We start from the raw sequence: 15,597 nt of genomic DNA, 5'->3' as shown, positions 1-15,597 counted from the left end.
ATTGTGTGTGTGTGTGTGTGTGTTGTTTAACGCCGCACTCAGCAATATTCCAGCTATGGCGGCGGTCTGTAAGTAATCGAGTCTGGACCAGACAATCCAGTGATTGACAACATGAGCATTGATCCCCGCAATTGGGATCGATGACATGCATCAACAAAGTCAGCGATTCCGTTAGTCGCTTTCTACGACAAGCTTGGTCGCCTTTCACGGCAAGCATGGATTGCTAAAGACCTATTCTACCCCGGATCTTCGCAGGAAGTTTCCATTGATATCCCATTGATGACTTGATCATCCTTTTAAGCATAATACTATCTCCTTTTGAAATCAATGTGGAAGACAACAGCTGAATCAATTAGCATAGCGTGTCTTCTGAAAGCGAGTCATGGACGGAAACTGTGTACTCGAATGCAAATGTGCGAAATTGTCCATAAACTCAATGTCCTTAAAATCGTCGAGAGACAATGTTCGAGTATGAATTTCAATTCTAGACGAGCAATATTTCATTATCTTTCTAACTGTTATTTAATTCTACGCATATCAAAGCGTATCGTTTTCTGACGGGGAATCCAATTTCAAATATATTTTACAGCTTTGTCTGGCTGGAATTCATTTGCAATAAATCGTTGAAAATCTTGGTGAATATGCATGTAATGTTGGATTGCCACGTTGACTGTATGTTAATAACCAGTGTACTACCCAATTTGTGTGTGCTGTTCATTCGCCCTAAATCAGGATACATAATGCACTCACAACAAACCGCATGGAAGTATGGTTCAGTGCCACAAAAGGAAAGTCCTACTATCAAAATACCACATTTGCATGGTTTTACTCAATATTACAAATGTCACAATGACCACACATTATTTCATGTCCGATCCAGTGATTAAGTCGGTGTACCTTCACTTAAACATTTCAGAGGAAGACGACAAATCTTGCCGAATGAGGCGAATGGAATGAACATTGAAATCAATACGCTTGACTAGTTCTTTTGATCTTTGGGCTCAAATTGTCTTCTTTACCAGCTGGGCTTTGTTTTTTCACATTTCAAGCAAACACAAGCTCATTATTTTTACAAAAGCTTCCGCCCGAAGCCACATCGCAAAAAGGGTTATTTTTTAACGCAGTTTGTGGCCATAATGGGCTTTGGGACGGATATGCCTATTTGAGAAGAAGGGAGATAGAAGGACGCCTCGGGGAATAGCTTATAACTTATTTTACAGGGTGACAAGATAGGAGTCATGCCTCACAACAATTACCACAGAGGACACAGAAGACGGTGATCGAGTTGTTATGATAACCTGCTGTCCTTCAACTAAGTAGATAGAAGTGGTGCGTCATTCAAGCACAAATGACATTACACAATGCCACCTGCGGCTCATACATGGTATCTTCCGTCCATACTCTTGTAGGGAGGATGAGAACAGTCAGCAGACCCATGGCGCTTTTTGGTCAAAGGTTAGGTCGTAAATTGGGACAAGAACGACTGTGCCTTGAGAGTATGACACGATTGGATTTTTTTGTAAACGTGACTTCCATAAAAATATGTATTTGTAAGAACCTCAAAGGTTTATGATCCTGTTTTTGTGCTATGTAATCCGTTGAGGATTTGCCCGTCTAAACCGGTAATTATATTAATGAGCCTATGGTTGTTGTTGAAGATACTTGTGTTCTCTATGCGTTTTAACTTTATTACAATGCAATCTGAAAGCTTGCTTACTGAAATTTAGTGGAGAACCACTAAACCGCAAACGAGGTGAGATGGGGTGAAATGGAATTTAACGTTCCGTTCAAAATTATGCACGCGTTTGTGGGTGTTTGAACTTGTCCGTTTTAATAGTGCTACCCACTGAGATACCATGCCGCAGTTTGACATGGATACCTCACTAACACACATTTTACTTACACCGAGCTGGATAGTTTAATTGTTTATTTCTTTTATGCCGAGCGGCAGGCAAGATAACACCGTACCATCGTTCAACGCATTTTGGTATGACGCGGCCAAGGATTCAAACCACCGACCTTTCGCTCTCTACACTACGGCCTACTACTCCAAGAAGCGCTTACGCTTAAAATATTCATGAACTTGGAGTAAATATCTTTAGCCTACGCCTTAAGAGCATTTTATGAGAAAAAGTATCTCAGAACCTCGTTAATCGCGAGACGAATTGGTCCGTTTGGTCGGGTTTGAGTCAGAAAGGTGTGAGTATTATATTAATTATTACAGCATCTCGTACAGTGAACTTAATTGTGTCATTCCCTGTTAGTATGTCCTCATAATTTTACAATCAGATTGTGTTCTATGAATATTTCGAGTTAGAATTCTTCTTCAGGAACCCATGTGTACCGAGAGGCGACTAACGGGATCTGGTGGTCAGGCTCGGTGACGCGGTTGATGCATGTCATCGTATCCAAATTGCGTAGATGCTCATGACGTCAATCACTGGGTTGTTTGGTCCAGACTCGCTATTCACAGATCGCCGTTGTATAGCTGGACTATTACTGAGTGTGGCGTTAAACAAACAAACAAATCAATCGGAATGCATTGGGTTGGAAAGTTCATCATTTTCATTTGAGGAAAACAGATTCGCATCCATTTGAAAAAGACAAATTTTCACACATTTGAAGGACTTCAGATGGCCATGAAATGCAAATACAACAGGTTAGAATGAACTTAAGAACAACAGATTCTCACGCATTTGAAGGAGAACAAATCCACGTGGCTGTGTTCACTATGACGTCTTACAACACTAGTATAAGCTTCTAAAGGCTGTAGTTAGATACGAAGTTCATATGTAGAGTACGTGTACAGTTCGTCCTAGGGTAAAACCCATTACGTACAAAAACACTGGCAGAGAAAAGCATAAGAACATCCAAGGACTCCGACAGAATGAATTACAAATGAATCTATATTCGATCAATAAGAAAGCAATTTATACATCTAAATGCCCAGGTCCTATCAGTACAAAACAACAGGATCGACCCAGTGAGAACCCATTGCCGTTACCATCAAAACAACAGATCAGACGTGGGTCATGTCTGTTCTCGACACAGATTCTACATAATCCTCCACAACAGTTTCTTCCAAATATCCCCCGGGATGTCAAATAAACTAACAACATAAACCGCGAATCGAAAACAGAAATGCAAATCTCTACTGGTCTAAACTGTTGTGGACAAAGAGTATTAGTGCTGAGTGTTCTTATAAGGAATAATCAAAGGTCAAGTGACCCTGCCTCTAATTGCCAGGATGCCATTAGCTTAGTAACGAGCTTCATTCTGTCTGTTTAACCCCAGCACGCTCTCAGTAAGTGTTTCCAGGACAAATCGGCACTATACACCAAATCCTGAATAAGCCTGGCCCCCGCAAACCATGGAGTTATTCTACTTAAATGCGCTACCGGAGAGAAGGGATTTGGTTGGAATAACATCGTTCAGAGCCTCAGACTGTAACATCCTATTTACTGTTTTTCTTCCAGGGATGTCAATAATTCATTTGTTGCCACGAAGAACCGAAATATGTCAACTCTGTTTCATATCACCAGTTCGAATGAAAGATATTTTAAATAATTTATTAAATCATTGATCGATTTTAGATATCATAAATGATTTCAGATATCACAAATCTTAGACACTTAATGAAATATAGTTGATTTGTGAAATTAAATAAGCAATCCACGTCGTCCAATACTTGGGAAGTATTAATACTTCCTAGCCCCTATATTATAATCTACCTAGTTTCTACTGATGTATGATATCCTCAGTATTAAACGTACCTAGCGATCATGTAACAAACCTGTTTTGGACACAAATCATCAGTTTTCACACTTGCAGGCTGACAGTTCACTTCCCACAGGAGCGGTTATTGTAAAATGTGATTGAAAGAATGCCTTAAATGCCTACTGGTTTTAACATACCAATACATACATTTGTGATTTTATCAATTCTATTTGATAATATGAAATACATGAATTAATGAAATCACAATTCCATTATTAGATACACAAAGTTGTTGTTTATTTTGATAATCAATTAATCCGTCCCTGTTTTTTTATATCAATAATTATTTCAATATTTATAAAAACTCGATTTTGTTATAATAATTCCCCTACTGCTCATGAAATATTAAATATGGATCGCTGAAAATAGGGATTACTTCATTTTGTCATATTATATGACAATGTCAGGGTTGACTATAGCATTAATATGTGATGACAATATAAAACAGGGGCTGAGATTACTCATTTTAATGAAACCAGTTACACTCCGAGTACTGTTTGCCGCCTGAGATGTTGTTTGATTGCGTTCTTCACAAAACATGTCATGTTATGTCCCGTATTTCCTTTCAATCGGGCTCTTTCATCTCATGCACCTCACAGACCGAGCAAGAGTAGGGTCTTGTCAGTTGTTGTTTTGATAAAATCACTATGGATCGCGGAAATTGATATTGCCCAACTCAGAACGCTATCACAAACAAGATCCGGGAATATCTCAGTTTTTCAATCTTTCAATGACCGATAAAATGGTATGCGATTTCTGAGGATGAATATGAGAACATAAATTTCAAGCGGAGAAAGCCGTGCTTCATTTTATTACCAATATTACAAATTTATTAGTGCCATTAATCTTTGTGATATACATCATGCGTGTTCAATCATATTTCAACGTGAAAAGGTCAAAATATGACAAGAAACATTAACGTAAACATATATGCGTGAGCATTCATATTTGAAACATGTTTCAGAGAAAGTAAAACGATATTTAATTACAATTATGTATTAATAAAACAATAACCACCTTCAATTAATAGCAATGTTAGGGATCGCCTATACAATCTAAAATAAATATGTGTCTGTAATCAAGTGTCTGTCAATGTAAACACCTGTGTGAACACGACTGTTAAAACCAAACGTACCGCGATCGCGAACGTGACGCGATACATTCGCAATTTGATCGTAATCGGGTTGCGATACGCTCGCGAACGCGTCGCGATAGAATCGGGTTTCTGACGGATCATGACCAGGCCTCGACCGAGAGGACGTTTGTTTTGATCAGTAGTGTATACAAGCTGGAGTTCGCATCGGCAGGTTGTCATTCCGAAGAAGAGTTATGAGCACTGGGCCGGCACTTCATCAATATGTCTACAACTCTGGAATATAGTCAGCTGGTGGATCGGTTGATGCTTTATCCGACCAGATATGTTAATGTCCTTCCTCACCATGTCTGACGACCCTAACGGATGGGAGAAAGTCACGACCGAAAATAATATACTGTGCTGCTATCGTATTCATTCTCGGTGAGGCGTGGTTCGCTTGAATGTATTCGATTAATGATAGCTTTAACGATGGTGGTAATGGCGAATGTCGTTGCGACGTTCAGTCTGTATATACATGAGCGTTCTCTATGGTCCAAATATTTCCATTTGAACTGATTAGGTTCCTGTATGAACTCAGCTTAAACATCACATTTCCTTATTTGATATTTCTAATATCAGCGAGCACATTAAAGTGGAGAAATAAGTTGTATATTAAAATAGATCAAGAACATCCACATATGTGGATTTATTGGCATTGATCGTAATAAATACATCATAAAGGTGACGCAACGCATAACCACAAACATCCAGTCTGTGTGAGAAGGGCTCAGTAACAGAACATGATACATTGATTGATCTCTTTGTAACATATATTACGCACTGTGTGTGTGAATGAGTCGATTTTTGTGCCGTTTTAGCAGTGTTCCTACGATATCAAAGGATGAACGCTAATAATATTGTTGAAATTGAAATAGTGAACTCACATAGGGAAATCGAAATATGACTATCTAACGCTAAAAGCATTAGGCCATCCAATAAATGATTCATGAAACTTATTCCGTTGACGTTTTAAAAACGAAAAAGCATAAATTTGTATCCACATCTATCGCACTACAACCAAACTTATAGAAACAAGGCAGTAAAGACTGAAGCCTCTATAGTTTGGACTCAGTTAATCCGGAAACCTCGCGATCTGGACAGCCTTATTGTGTACGTCTATATATAATCATGATTCGTTAACGGGAAGATTTCAAAAGCAACGATGCCGTGCGGAGTGATGAGGTGTCACTCTATACAAACCGAGTATCATTGTAGACAGACACAGACAGACAGAAGATTTTATTTGTGTCTCACTTGTAGGATACATGTATGACATATATTTGTACACACAATACAATTACCTTCAACCAATCGCCCAGCGATTTACGAGAGACAAGATATTATCAAAAACACGAATAATGTCAGTATCCTTAACATATCTTGGAAAGAAAAAACATATATACACACTCACAGATACATATATACTTAGATATTAGTTGACGTCGTTTAGTTAAAACGTCATTGCAGGCTTTGGAAGCATAAAGGGTAAGATCATGGTTGGATAATATACGTATAAACTTTTGAATTGAATAAAATATAAAGTTCGACAATTTCTTTACACGCTGATTAACACTGTTTGTTTGTTTGTTTAACGCCGCATTTAGCAATATTCCAGCTATATGACGGCGGTCTGTAAATAATCGAGTCTGGACCAGACAATCCAGTGATTGACAACATGAGCAACGATCCACGCAGTTAGGATCGATGACATTCATCAACCATGTCAGCGAGTCTGATCACCCGATCCCGTTAGTCGCCTTTTCCGACAAACATAGTCGCCTTTTACAGCAAGAATGGCTTGCTGAAGACCTATTCTACCCCGGATCTTCACGATTAACACTGACACACAAGACATTTATGATGAAGATGACAATAAAGTTAATCTCTGTTAGATTGTTTCTCAGCAACCTATGATGTTCGTAAAAGACGACCTAATGAATCGGGTAGTCAGGCTGAGTGATTTGGTTGACAGAGTGTCATCGTCCTCTAGATCTGGAGACGTGGATCGTTACTGACAATCACTGGATTGTGGGGTCCATTATTATTTACATGCTGACGTCATATATCTGGAATTTGCTGAGTACGGCGTTAAGCAACAAACAAACAAAGACAATACACTTGCTACAATGTTAACTGTGTCTAATACAATCACCCACAAGATCAAATTCCGGGGAAGAATAGGTCTTCAGCAACCCATACTTGCTGTAAAAGGCGACTATGCTTGTCGTGAAAAGCGATTTACGGGATCTGGTGGTCAGGTTCGCTGACTTGGTTGATGCATGTCGAAATTGCGTGGATCGATGCTCATGATGTCAATCACTGGATTGTCTGGTCCAGACTCGGTCTTTTTTACAGACCGCCGTAATATAGCTGGAATATTGCTGAGTGCGGCGTTACACAACAAACAAAACAAAACACAAGATCAAATACTGCGCAATTGCAATCTTTTCAAATTGTATTTCCAGATCCTTTGTTTTTCAGTTTCATGAAATCAGTTGGTGGTATCATAATTATAACATTCAAAGATTAAATGGTACCTGTTTTCAAGTGAGTTCTACCAAAAGAAAACCAAGAATAATCAGTCTGTCGTGAAGACTAGTCTTGGTCACAGACATTGTTGAAATGGATTCATTTATCTCAAGGACAGATTTCCAAGGACGCCTGTAGTGAATGGCATGTACCACATGAGGGATGGACATTCCTTGGATCACTTGTGATCTAAGTCATCATCTGACAGAATTGGTTTGTCTGTACCAGATAATTAACTGTTTGCCTGTAGCGAGGGCTTGTTTCTTCGCCAACAAGTTAGTATTGGCTATCTCCCCCAGTTACATATTTATAGAAACGGGGCTTCATCTGGCGCGACGCGTTTCATGTGTCCTGATTAATCATTACATGAAATACCAAGTTCTTGAAGACATATCATATCACAGACAAATACTGCCCTCGCGGCGTATTTAAACGAGAATAAGTAATAAAATATTGATAGGGAGTCAAATCATACTGATATCGAATATACCAAAGCCATTTCTTGAAAGGGCCGGTGACTCAGTTAAGCAAAAACTCCTATAATTGTGAAATGACATGTCTATCTTGACATTAGCGTAAAATATGTTATCTATTTAAAGTACTTCTTATGTTACACACAGACACGACTGAGTGGAAAAGAAATTACAATTACCATATGTTAGCTTCAGTAATACATAAAGAAAGGTGGATCTTTCTTTCGGAACGAGCGGAACGAGCAAGTTCTGCAATTTGTATTCGGTTTTCTACATATGATGCCGTATGAAAGTAACAGTAGTCCAGCGGCAGACTAGGGAATATATTAGCAGGGGTAGACACAAAGACTTCTCGTGTTGCATATCATTATTTCACCGTCACATTCGATTGTGTGTGATGAGGTGTGCTGACACAAAACGCAATACTCCTACGGGAAATCACGGTTTGTTTTCAGTGAAAGCAATGACGCATTTTGGTTGTACAGACAAACAGACTGATACCATATATAATTACATCTGTCGTATTCCAGACATAGGCTCTAGATGAGAGGGGTTGTGAAAAAGCGTTGACATTTAGCTCAATGATGGAAGAAAACCAATGTCTTCGGATTCAATCGGGGTTTAAGAGACGCGGAACAATTATTATACGTGCGCTTCTGTTAATATATCGTTTTCGGATTTTAAAAAAGGTGAAGTGGGCGGTGAAGTGAACCTCTCAATTGGGCTCTTGACTTTCGAGATGGTTGAACGTAAGTTCGATTTGTTTTATGTCATGGGGTGTTTATTTTTGGTACCATGTACCCAGAGTCGTCATTGCCAACAACCCCATGCTTTGCCGCCACAGGCGACTAAGCTTGTGAGAGGCGACTAACGGGATCGGGTGGTCAGGCTCACTGACTTGGTTGATGCATGTCATCGATCCCAATTCCCTGGATCGATGATCATGATATCAATCACTGGATTGTCAGGTCCAGATTCGATCATTTACAGACCACCGTCATATAGCTGGAATAGTTCTGAGTGCGGCGTTAAACAACAAACCAACCATTGCCAACAACCGTCGTTGTGCTCATGTGTGCTTCATAACAACCTAACATGCATGCGCCAGACTTCCAGGACTCTATCTTTAAGCTATCCATTCAAGACCAACTTATCTCATTTGAAGAAAAACATTATACATGTACATCGTGATTTCGCTTTTTGACGACATTGATAATATCAGCTTTTATGCTCGTAATCTTTCTCTGATTGTCACGAAACACCGATCAAGTACCTCAATAGGGAATCACGATTCCCTTTGTTAACCTTTCCGTCAGTGTCAAATCGACAGTCGTTGTTGAATGCTAAAGGCACATTACAATTAATGTTAAACGAAATGTGAAGACGTTTACAAAATGAACAGATATATCTGACAATAAAACTGAATTTGTAAAAGATCGTGATTTGAAGTCTGAACCGGATCCGTCTCAGTTATAGCATTTATTTCCTATCCGGGTATCGCCTTCCTTCCATACATTCTCGTGCAGTCGAGGATTATATTTTCAATTTCTGAACACCCACCGATGGTTGTATTTGTCGCTGTTTAAAGGTTGTACAGCCTAACAGTAGAGACTAAAACGCGCGAAGTTATCAGTTATAATACTCCAGTTAAGTAAGTTGATTGTGTTTTAACACTTCAAATTATCGACTGAAAAAGAATACGATGGTAACTGTATCTGACCGCCTCCGTGGTCTAGTGGTAGAGCGTCCGCCCGGAGAGCGGAAGGTCCGGGGTTCAATCCCCTGCCGCGTCATACCAAAAGACGTTAAAAGATGGTACTTGTTGTTACCCTGTCTGGCGCTCGGCATTAAGGGGCTAAAACAAGGACTGGTCGGCTCGGAGTCAGTATACTGTGTCTGAGTGGGGTATTCATGTTAAACTGCGGCATGGTATCTAAATGGGCTAGCACTATAAATCGGCATCAGTCCGGACTAGTACAAGCAGCCACACAAACACACACACGTACATGCACGTCGCTATATAAGTGCAGTGATCTTGGACGCGACGTTAAACCCCATTTCACGTCACGGTAACAGTATCTTTAATTACCTTGTTGTCTCTAATATATACCTCACCCGTGAAGATCCGGGGTAGAATAGGTCTTCAGCAACCCATGCTTGCCGTAAAAGGTGACTATGCTTGTCGTAAAAGGCGACTAACGGGATCGGGTGGTCAGGCTCGCTGACTTGGTTAATGCTTGTCATCGATCCCAATTGTGTGGATCGATGATCATGATATCAATCACTGGATTGTCTGGTCCAGACTCGATTATTTACAGACCGCCGTCATATAGCGGGAATATTGCTGAGTGCGGCGTAAAACAACCCCAACCAAACCAAAACTAATATATACCTGCCATGTGACGGCGGCCTGTAAACAATCCAGACAGTCAAGTGATGGACCAGAAAATCAAGTGACACGATATCGACTTTACTGGTTGGTTGGTTTGTTGTTTAACGCCGCACTCAGCAATATTCCAGCTTTATGACGGCGGTCTGAAAACAATCGAGTCTGGACCAGACAATCCATTGATTAATATCATGAGCATCGATCCACGCAATTGGGATCGATGACATGCATCAACCAAGTCAGCGAGCCTTACCACCCGATCCCGTTAGTCGCCTCTTACGACAAGCATAGTCGCCTTTTACGGCAAGCACGGGTTGCTGAAGACCTTTATCCGGATCTTCACTGGTGTCGTCGTTACTGATTATGTTGAAAATAAAAACGATATTCTAATTTTGAATTATGTCTGCTGTATAGAAGTGTAGATACGCTGCTGCTTACAAGTACAGAAAATCTTTTAAGAAATACTTTCGTTTTGCAGTCGGAGCAGGTGTTATTGTCTCGGCACAAACATTTCATCATCTTACGTGCTATGGGATGCTGATATGGGTCGCTGGGAATATGCACGCAGAGCTAGAGCACGAGCTTAACGGGACCACGTGGCAGCATTAATACGCACTTTTGCATGTACTCTGACCCCTGAAGATCCGGGGTAGAATAGGTCTTCAGCAACCAATGCTTGCCATAAAAAGCGACTATGCTAATCGTAAGAGGCGACTAACGGGATCAGGTGGTCTGGTCTCTGAATTGGTTGATGCATGTCCTCGTATCGAAATTGCGTGGATCGATGCTCATGATGTAAATCACTGGATTGTCTGGTCTAGATTTGATTATTAACAGACCGCCGTCATATAGCTGGAATATTGCTGAGTGCGGCATTAAACAACAAACAAACAAACAAACAAAGCTTGTACTCGTGTGAATCGGACACTTTTACACCAGTATCTCTACAATTCGTCTCTGGTACATCACAAGAACGGACCGTCTCCGTGGTCTAGTGGTAGAGCGTCCGCCCGGAGAGCGGAAGGTCCTGGGTTCGATCCCCGGCCGCGTCATACCAAAAGACGTTAAAAGATTGTACTTGTTGTTACCCTGTCTGGCGCTCGGGATTAAGGGCCCAAACAAGGACTGCTCGGCTCGGAGTCAGTATACTGTGTCTGTGTGAGGTATTCATGTTAAACTGCGGTATGGTATCTCAGTGAGCCACACACACACACACACACACACACACACGTGCGTGCAATAATCTTGGACCCAATTTCACCTCACCTCACCTCACCTCACCTCACAAGAACGAGTGTTGCTGTAATACTAGATTTCGACAATTTAATCAAACAGGTCTAGGTTCGTTTGTTGTGTTTACAGTAGTTTGTTTGTAGTTTAACGTCGCACTCAGCAATATTCCAGATATATGACAGCATGTCTGTAAATAATCGTGTCTGGACCGGGCAATCCAGTGATTGATATCATGAGCATCGATCCATGAATTTGGATACGATGACATGCATCAACCAAGTCAGCGAGCCTGACCACCCGATCCCGTTAGTCGCCTCTTACGACAAGCATGGGTTGCCGAAGACCTATTCTAACCCGGATCTTCACGGGTAGTTTAGGGCAGTAAAAATGTAAACAATTGCCGTGTAGAAACCAATAATGAATTGCCCCAACCTTCGGTGAAGCAATAGGCGGTCTCTAGTGTACGACCTGTTCTCAAAGAATGCCGGTTCATTATAATGTCCGAAAATATATACGCCGTAGCGTCTAATAGCGGGAATACGGTAATAGATTTTGATGCGCTGCGTTTTGGAGCTTCTGACCCAGCTGCTGATATGGTAGTCGATAGCTGTTATAAACCAGCTCCTCCGTGTGCATTATGAGAACTGTCACGTGCAGAAGTATGGCGCAATGCTGTAATACACAATCAACACTCTATCGGCTTCCTACGCCATTGTCACCTCACTTTAGATTAGCTCGAACAAACTACACTGACAAATATGATGTAACTCCACCCGAAGGGACTGGAGATTAAACGCCCGTATTTGACTTGGGGATAGTATCGTGCGAATCCGTCAAACGGTGACTTGTGAAGCTTTATTGTCGGTCACAGCGGGCGTGGCATCACTCGCCGGCCTTGAGCAATACTCGGGTGGGTTAATGAAAGGTAGAAGGGACGAGTACCTTATGTCCATGGAGAAAGGTAGGTGCAGTGTTAATAACTTATGTAAGATGATAATATATTATGCTAAGAATATTATTTCAGATAGATAATCAATAAGAATAAAACTTGTAAGCCTAAATGAAAATTCTGTTTTAGTCAACCAGGACAGTCTGTTTTGAAGTATTGAGAACTAGTATTGTTTATATAATCTTGTTTCGTTGATCATATCTATATGTGTATACATGGGAAGCGAAAAGCAATCTATGAATATGTATATGCGTGCGTGTATGTACTAGAATGCATTACTTTTAAATACAAATAATAATTCATCATATCTATACTTGTGGAAATAATTCCAAATGTGATAAAAGTGAAAAAAAGGAAAATATTCCAACGTCATAATTAAAATAACAAAATATTTTATCGATTTTTGTCGGCCTCGGAAATATCTAAATAACTTGGGGCACTTGAAGCAGTCTTCAAATTAATTTGTTTCGTCTTAACGACTATTTTTCATCCGTTTGAGATATATATATCACAATTCGCGCTAATTATATACTATATTAGTGAATATACTACAAGTTACTTCATATGTTAAAGAAAAAAATAACAACCCATGATATCAATACTTACATCTAAAAAGATAACCGAAATGCATAAATATGTAAAATCATGCCATTTCCATTTTCTAAAACATTTTTGAATTGATGTAATGTGAGAGTAAGGACGGAAATACGCTCGAGTGTTTCGGTGACTCATTGTGAATACCGCAGACTCCATCAGTCACTAACTGGTTATGCCTCGTGTTGACACAGTCGCATTCTGATATCACCACGTGTGCATGTGAAGCCATTTATCTCCGGACACCTGTCAGTTCCTGAGAGGACTTGTATAACTCTTAAAGCCCTTCAAATACTTTAAACGACCATATAATAATAACGGTTTATTGCACACGGAACTATTATTCATTGTCTCTTTATAATATAATTTATCACAAAGGGAGTTACTGCTTTAGTTATTACATATTTATCTCTTATATCTTCGTCAATAAGAAAACATAATTTTCTAGGATGATTTACGGCTGTTTTTGAATCGATTTATTTCCTTGTGTTTTGTTTTTTCGCACGATGCTTTCTTTATAATTTAGATGTGTTAAGAAATTATGGCATACTTTATGTAACTGAAGTCACACGCTGTACAAATTATCTGGCCACATTTAATTAGCTACAAGGGAATTTGGTCCCAATTCTTTGATAGATGCTTAAGCTTCCGGATGAAAAGTTTCTAAAGCAACAAATATATTTTCTTGAGAAAATATTATATTCAATAAACTACCAGGGGATTGTAATTCAATTCAGTGAATGATTTTCATAAAGTGTTTAAATATATAAGTATTCAGTGCGTATGTGACACAATGTTAACCCGTTCATAACCGTTCATTTTGCCAGTTGGGTATCCCCGATAAGAAATCGTATTTCTCGATTGAACGATATTTGATTCACACAGCATGAGTAGCTTACACATTATATATCAGTCTAATCTGAAAAAAACATAAGCACAGCTAACATAACTTTTCAAATTAATACAATAATTTATAAGTGTGTTGAAGATATGACAATATATGTTAATCTGTCCATTTCAAAACTATGGATTTCATAAGAAAAGGGATTATTGTGTGAAGCGCACGTAAAAGCGCACGTATAGCATAGTAAACGCGATTGCTCACACGTCCCGCCTTATGTGGATGGCGATTTAAGGAACCGGGCCATAATTTAAATAGGATATAGTACATTTTCATTTCCTCAACTCGACAGATTTGTGTACCGATATTACCTAATATATGAGCGTTGCAAAATGTCAGATGTTAGATCCGAAGCTTATTTTAAGAAACATATTTCCAAATTAAAAATCACCTGAAAATTTGTTCGTAACATTATGCCAAGAATACAATTTTGAACATTTAAAAGCAAATTGGTGACGTTTCGAATTAATTTAATTTTGATAAATGTACAAATATTTTTGTATGTGCCATCTCATCTATGTCAATTGTCATGACCACGGACATGTATACGCATATAAATCCAGCTATAGTATTTCATGTGTTTCAAAAACAAAAAAGTATTGTATTTCAACCAATGTCACCCACTCCAGACATATAAAAACGAAATTCTTGTTTCTTAAACAAAAAGTTGTAATCCTCGGTGAATATCTGTAGGATATCCGAAGAAGGGAAATAACTCGCCCTATAGCAACGAAACATTGCACAACATTTTCCAATATATCGTATAACATGACAGGAAACGCACCTATCGCTTTGTCAACACAGGGGATTTTTTAAAATATGTATTTTGTAATTTGCTTCCGCCCGACCGCTCCCTCTGAAGCTGATCATGATAGGAAAGACACCATGATCAATGTGTTGTAATCTCGGGGCATGACATCTGACTGTTCGACAGATAGAATCTGTAATGAGTAACTATTAATTTGTGGATATTGTAATGATTATTTCTAATATAAAAACATTTGTATCACTAAGATACAGGTCCAGACCTCGCTGGTAAACAGTGTTTTGTCAATCGATAGTGCAGACCTTAACCTTTGCTTGACACGCAGTCTCGCGAGATGTCTGGTGACCGGTGTTGTGTAAAAATGTTGCCTATACTAAATGTTAAGTACAACAGGTTGTTTACAAATGTCAAACACGATTTAAAAATTTACAAAGTTAGTAACAGAATTAGTACTGGATATAATAGACACTTTCGGGTACGTGTCACTGTCACCAGTGGAACCTCGTTAATCCGGACGATTTCGTCACCAGTTAAATCGTCCGATCAAAAGTAAGTCCGGATGAACGAATTGTGAGTACACAGCAATAACGTGAGGAAGGCGTGATTTCTGGAGAAAAGGGTTCCGGATTAACAAGGTTTCACTCTATACACCAGTTGCCGGAATAAGGACAATGTTTGGAGGGCGATTATAATAATTATTTCTTAAAAGGATTAATTTCTCAATATTTCGTTGCGTTGTCCTGTGACATTTTGTTTGCTATTGTATGAGTGAGGTGGATTTTGCGCCTCTTTAAACTGTATTTAAGTTTTATCACGGCGCGTCAAACTTGTTTTGGAGGAAAGCACAAAGA

At 39.4% G+C, this 15,597-nt stretch overlaps 1 protein-coding gene across 2 annotated transcripts in view; it reads left to right on the top strand.

Annotated features, from left to right (window-relative positions):
- The window catches only part of LOC124144545 (synaptotagmin-15-like), a 120,366-nt gene that overhangs the window by 26,658 nt on the left and 78,111 nt on the right, over nt 1-15,597 (top strand). Inside the window, exon 1 of one of the 2 annotated variants that reach the window (XM_046514000.2) lies at nt 12,353-12,497. The exons of the other annotated variant lie outside the window; for it this stretch is intronic. Within the exon in view, the coding sequence (XP_046369956.1) occupies nt 12,455-12,497 (43 nt within the window). The 5' untranslated portion in view covers nt 12,353-12,454. Of the gene's footprint in view, nt 1-12,352; nt 12,498-15,597 lie in introns of those variants that run through there. 2 annotated transcript variants of the gene reach the window in all.

The sequence above is a fragment of the Haliotis rufescens genome, unplaced genomic scaffold, assembly GCF_023055435.1.
Source record: "Haliotis rufescens isolate VD_foot unplaced genomic scaffold, xgHalRufe1.0.p SCAF_11, whole genome shotgun sequence".
Classification (NCBI taxonomy): domain Eukaryota; kingdom Metazoa; phylum Mollusca; class Gastropoda; order Lepetellida; family Haliotidae; genus Haliotis; species Haliotis rufescens.
This window is presented reverse-complemented; position numbering and strand designations above follow the sequence as displayed.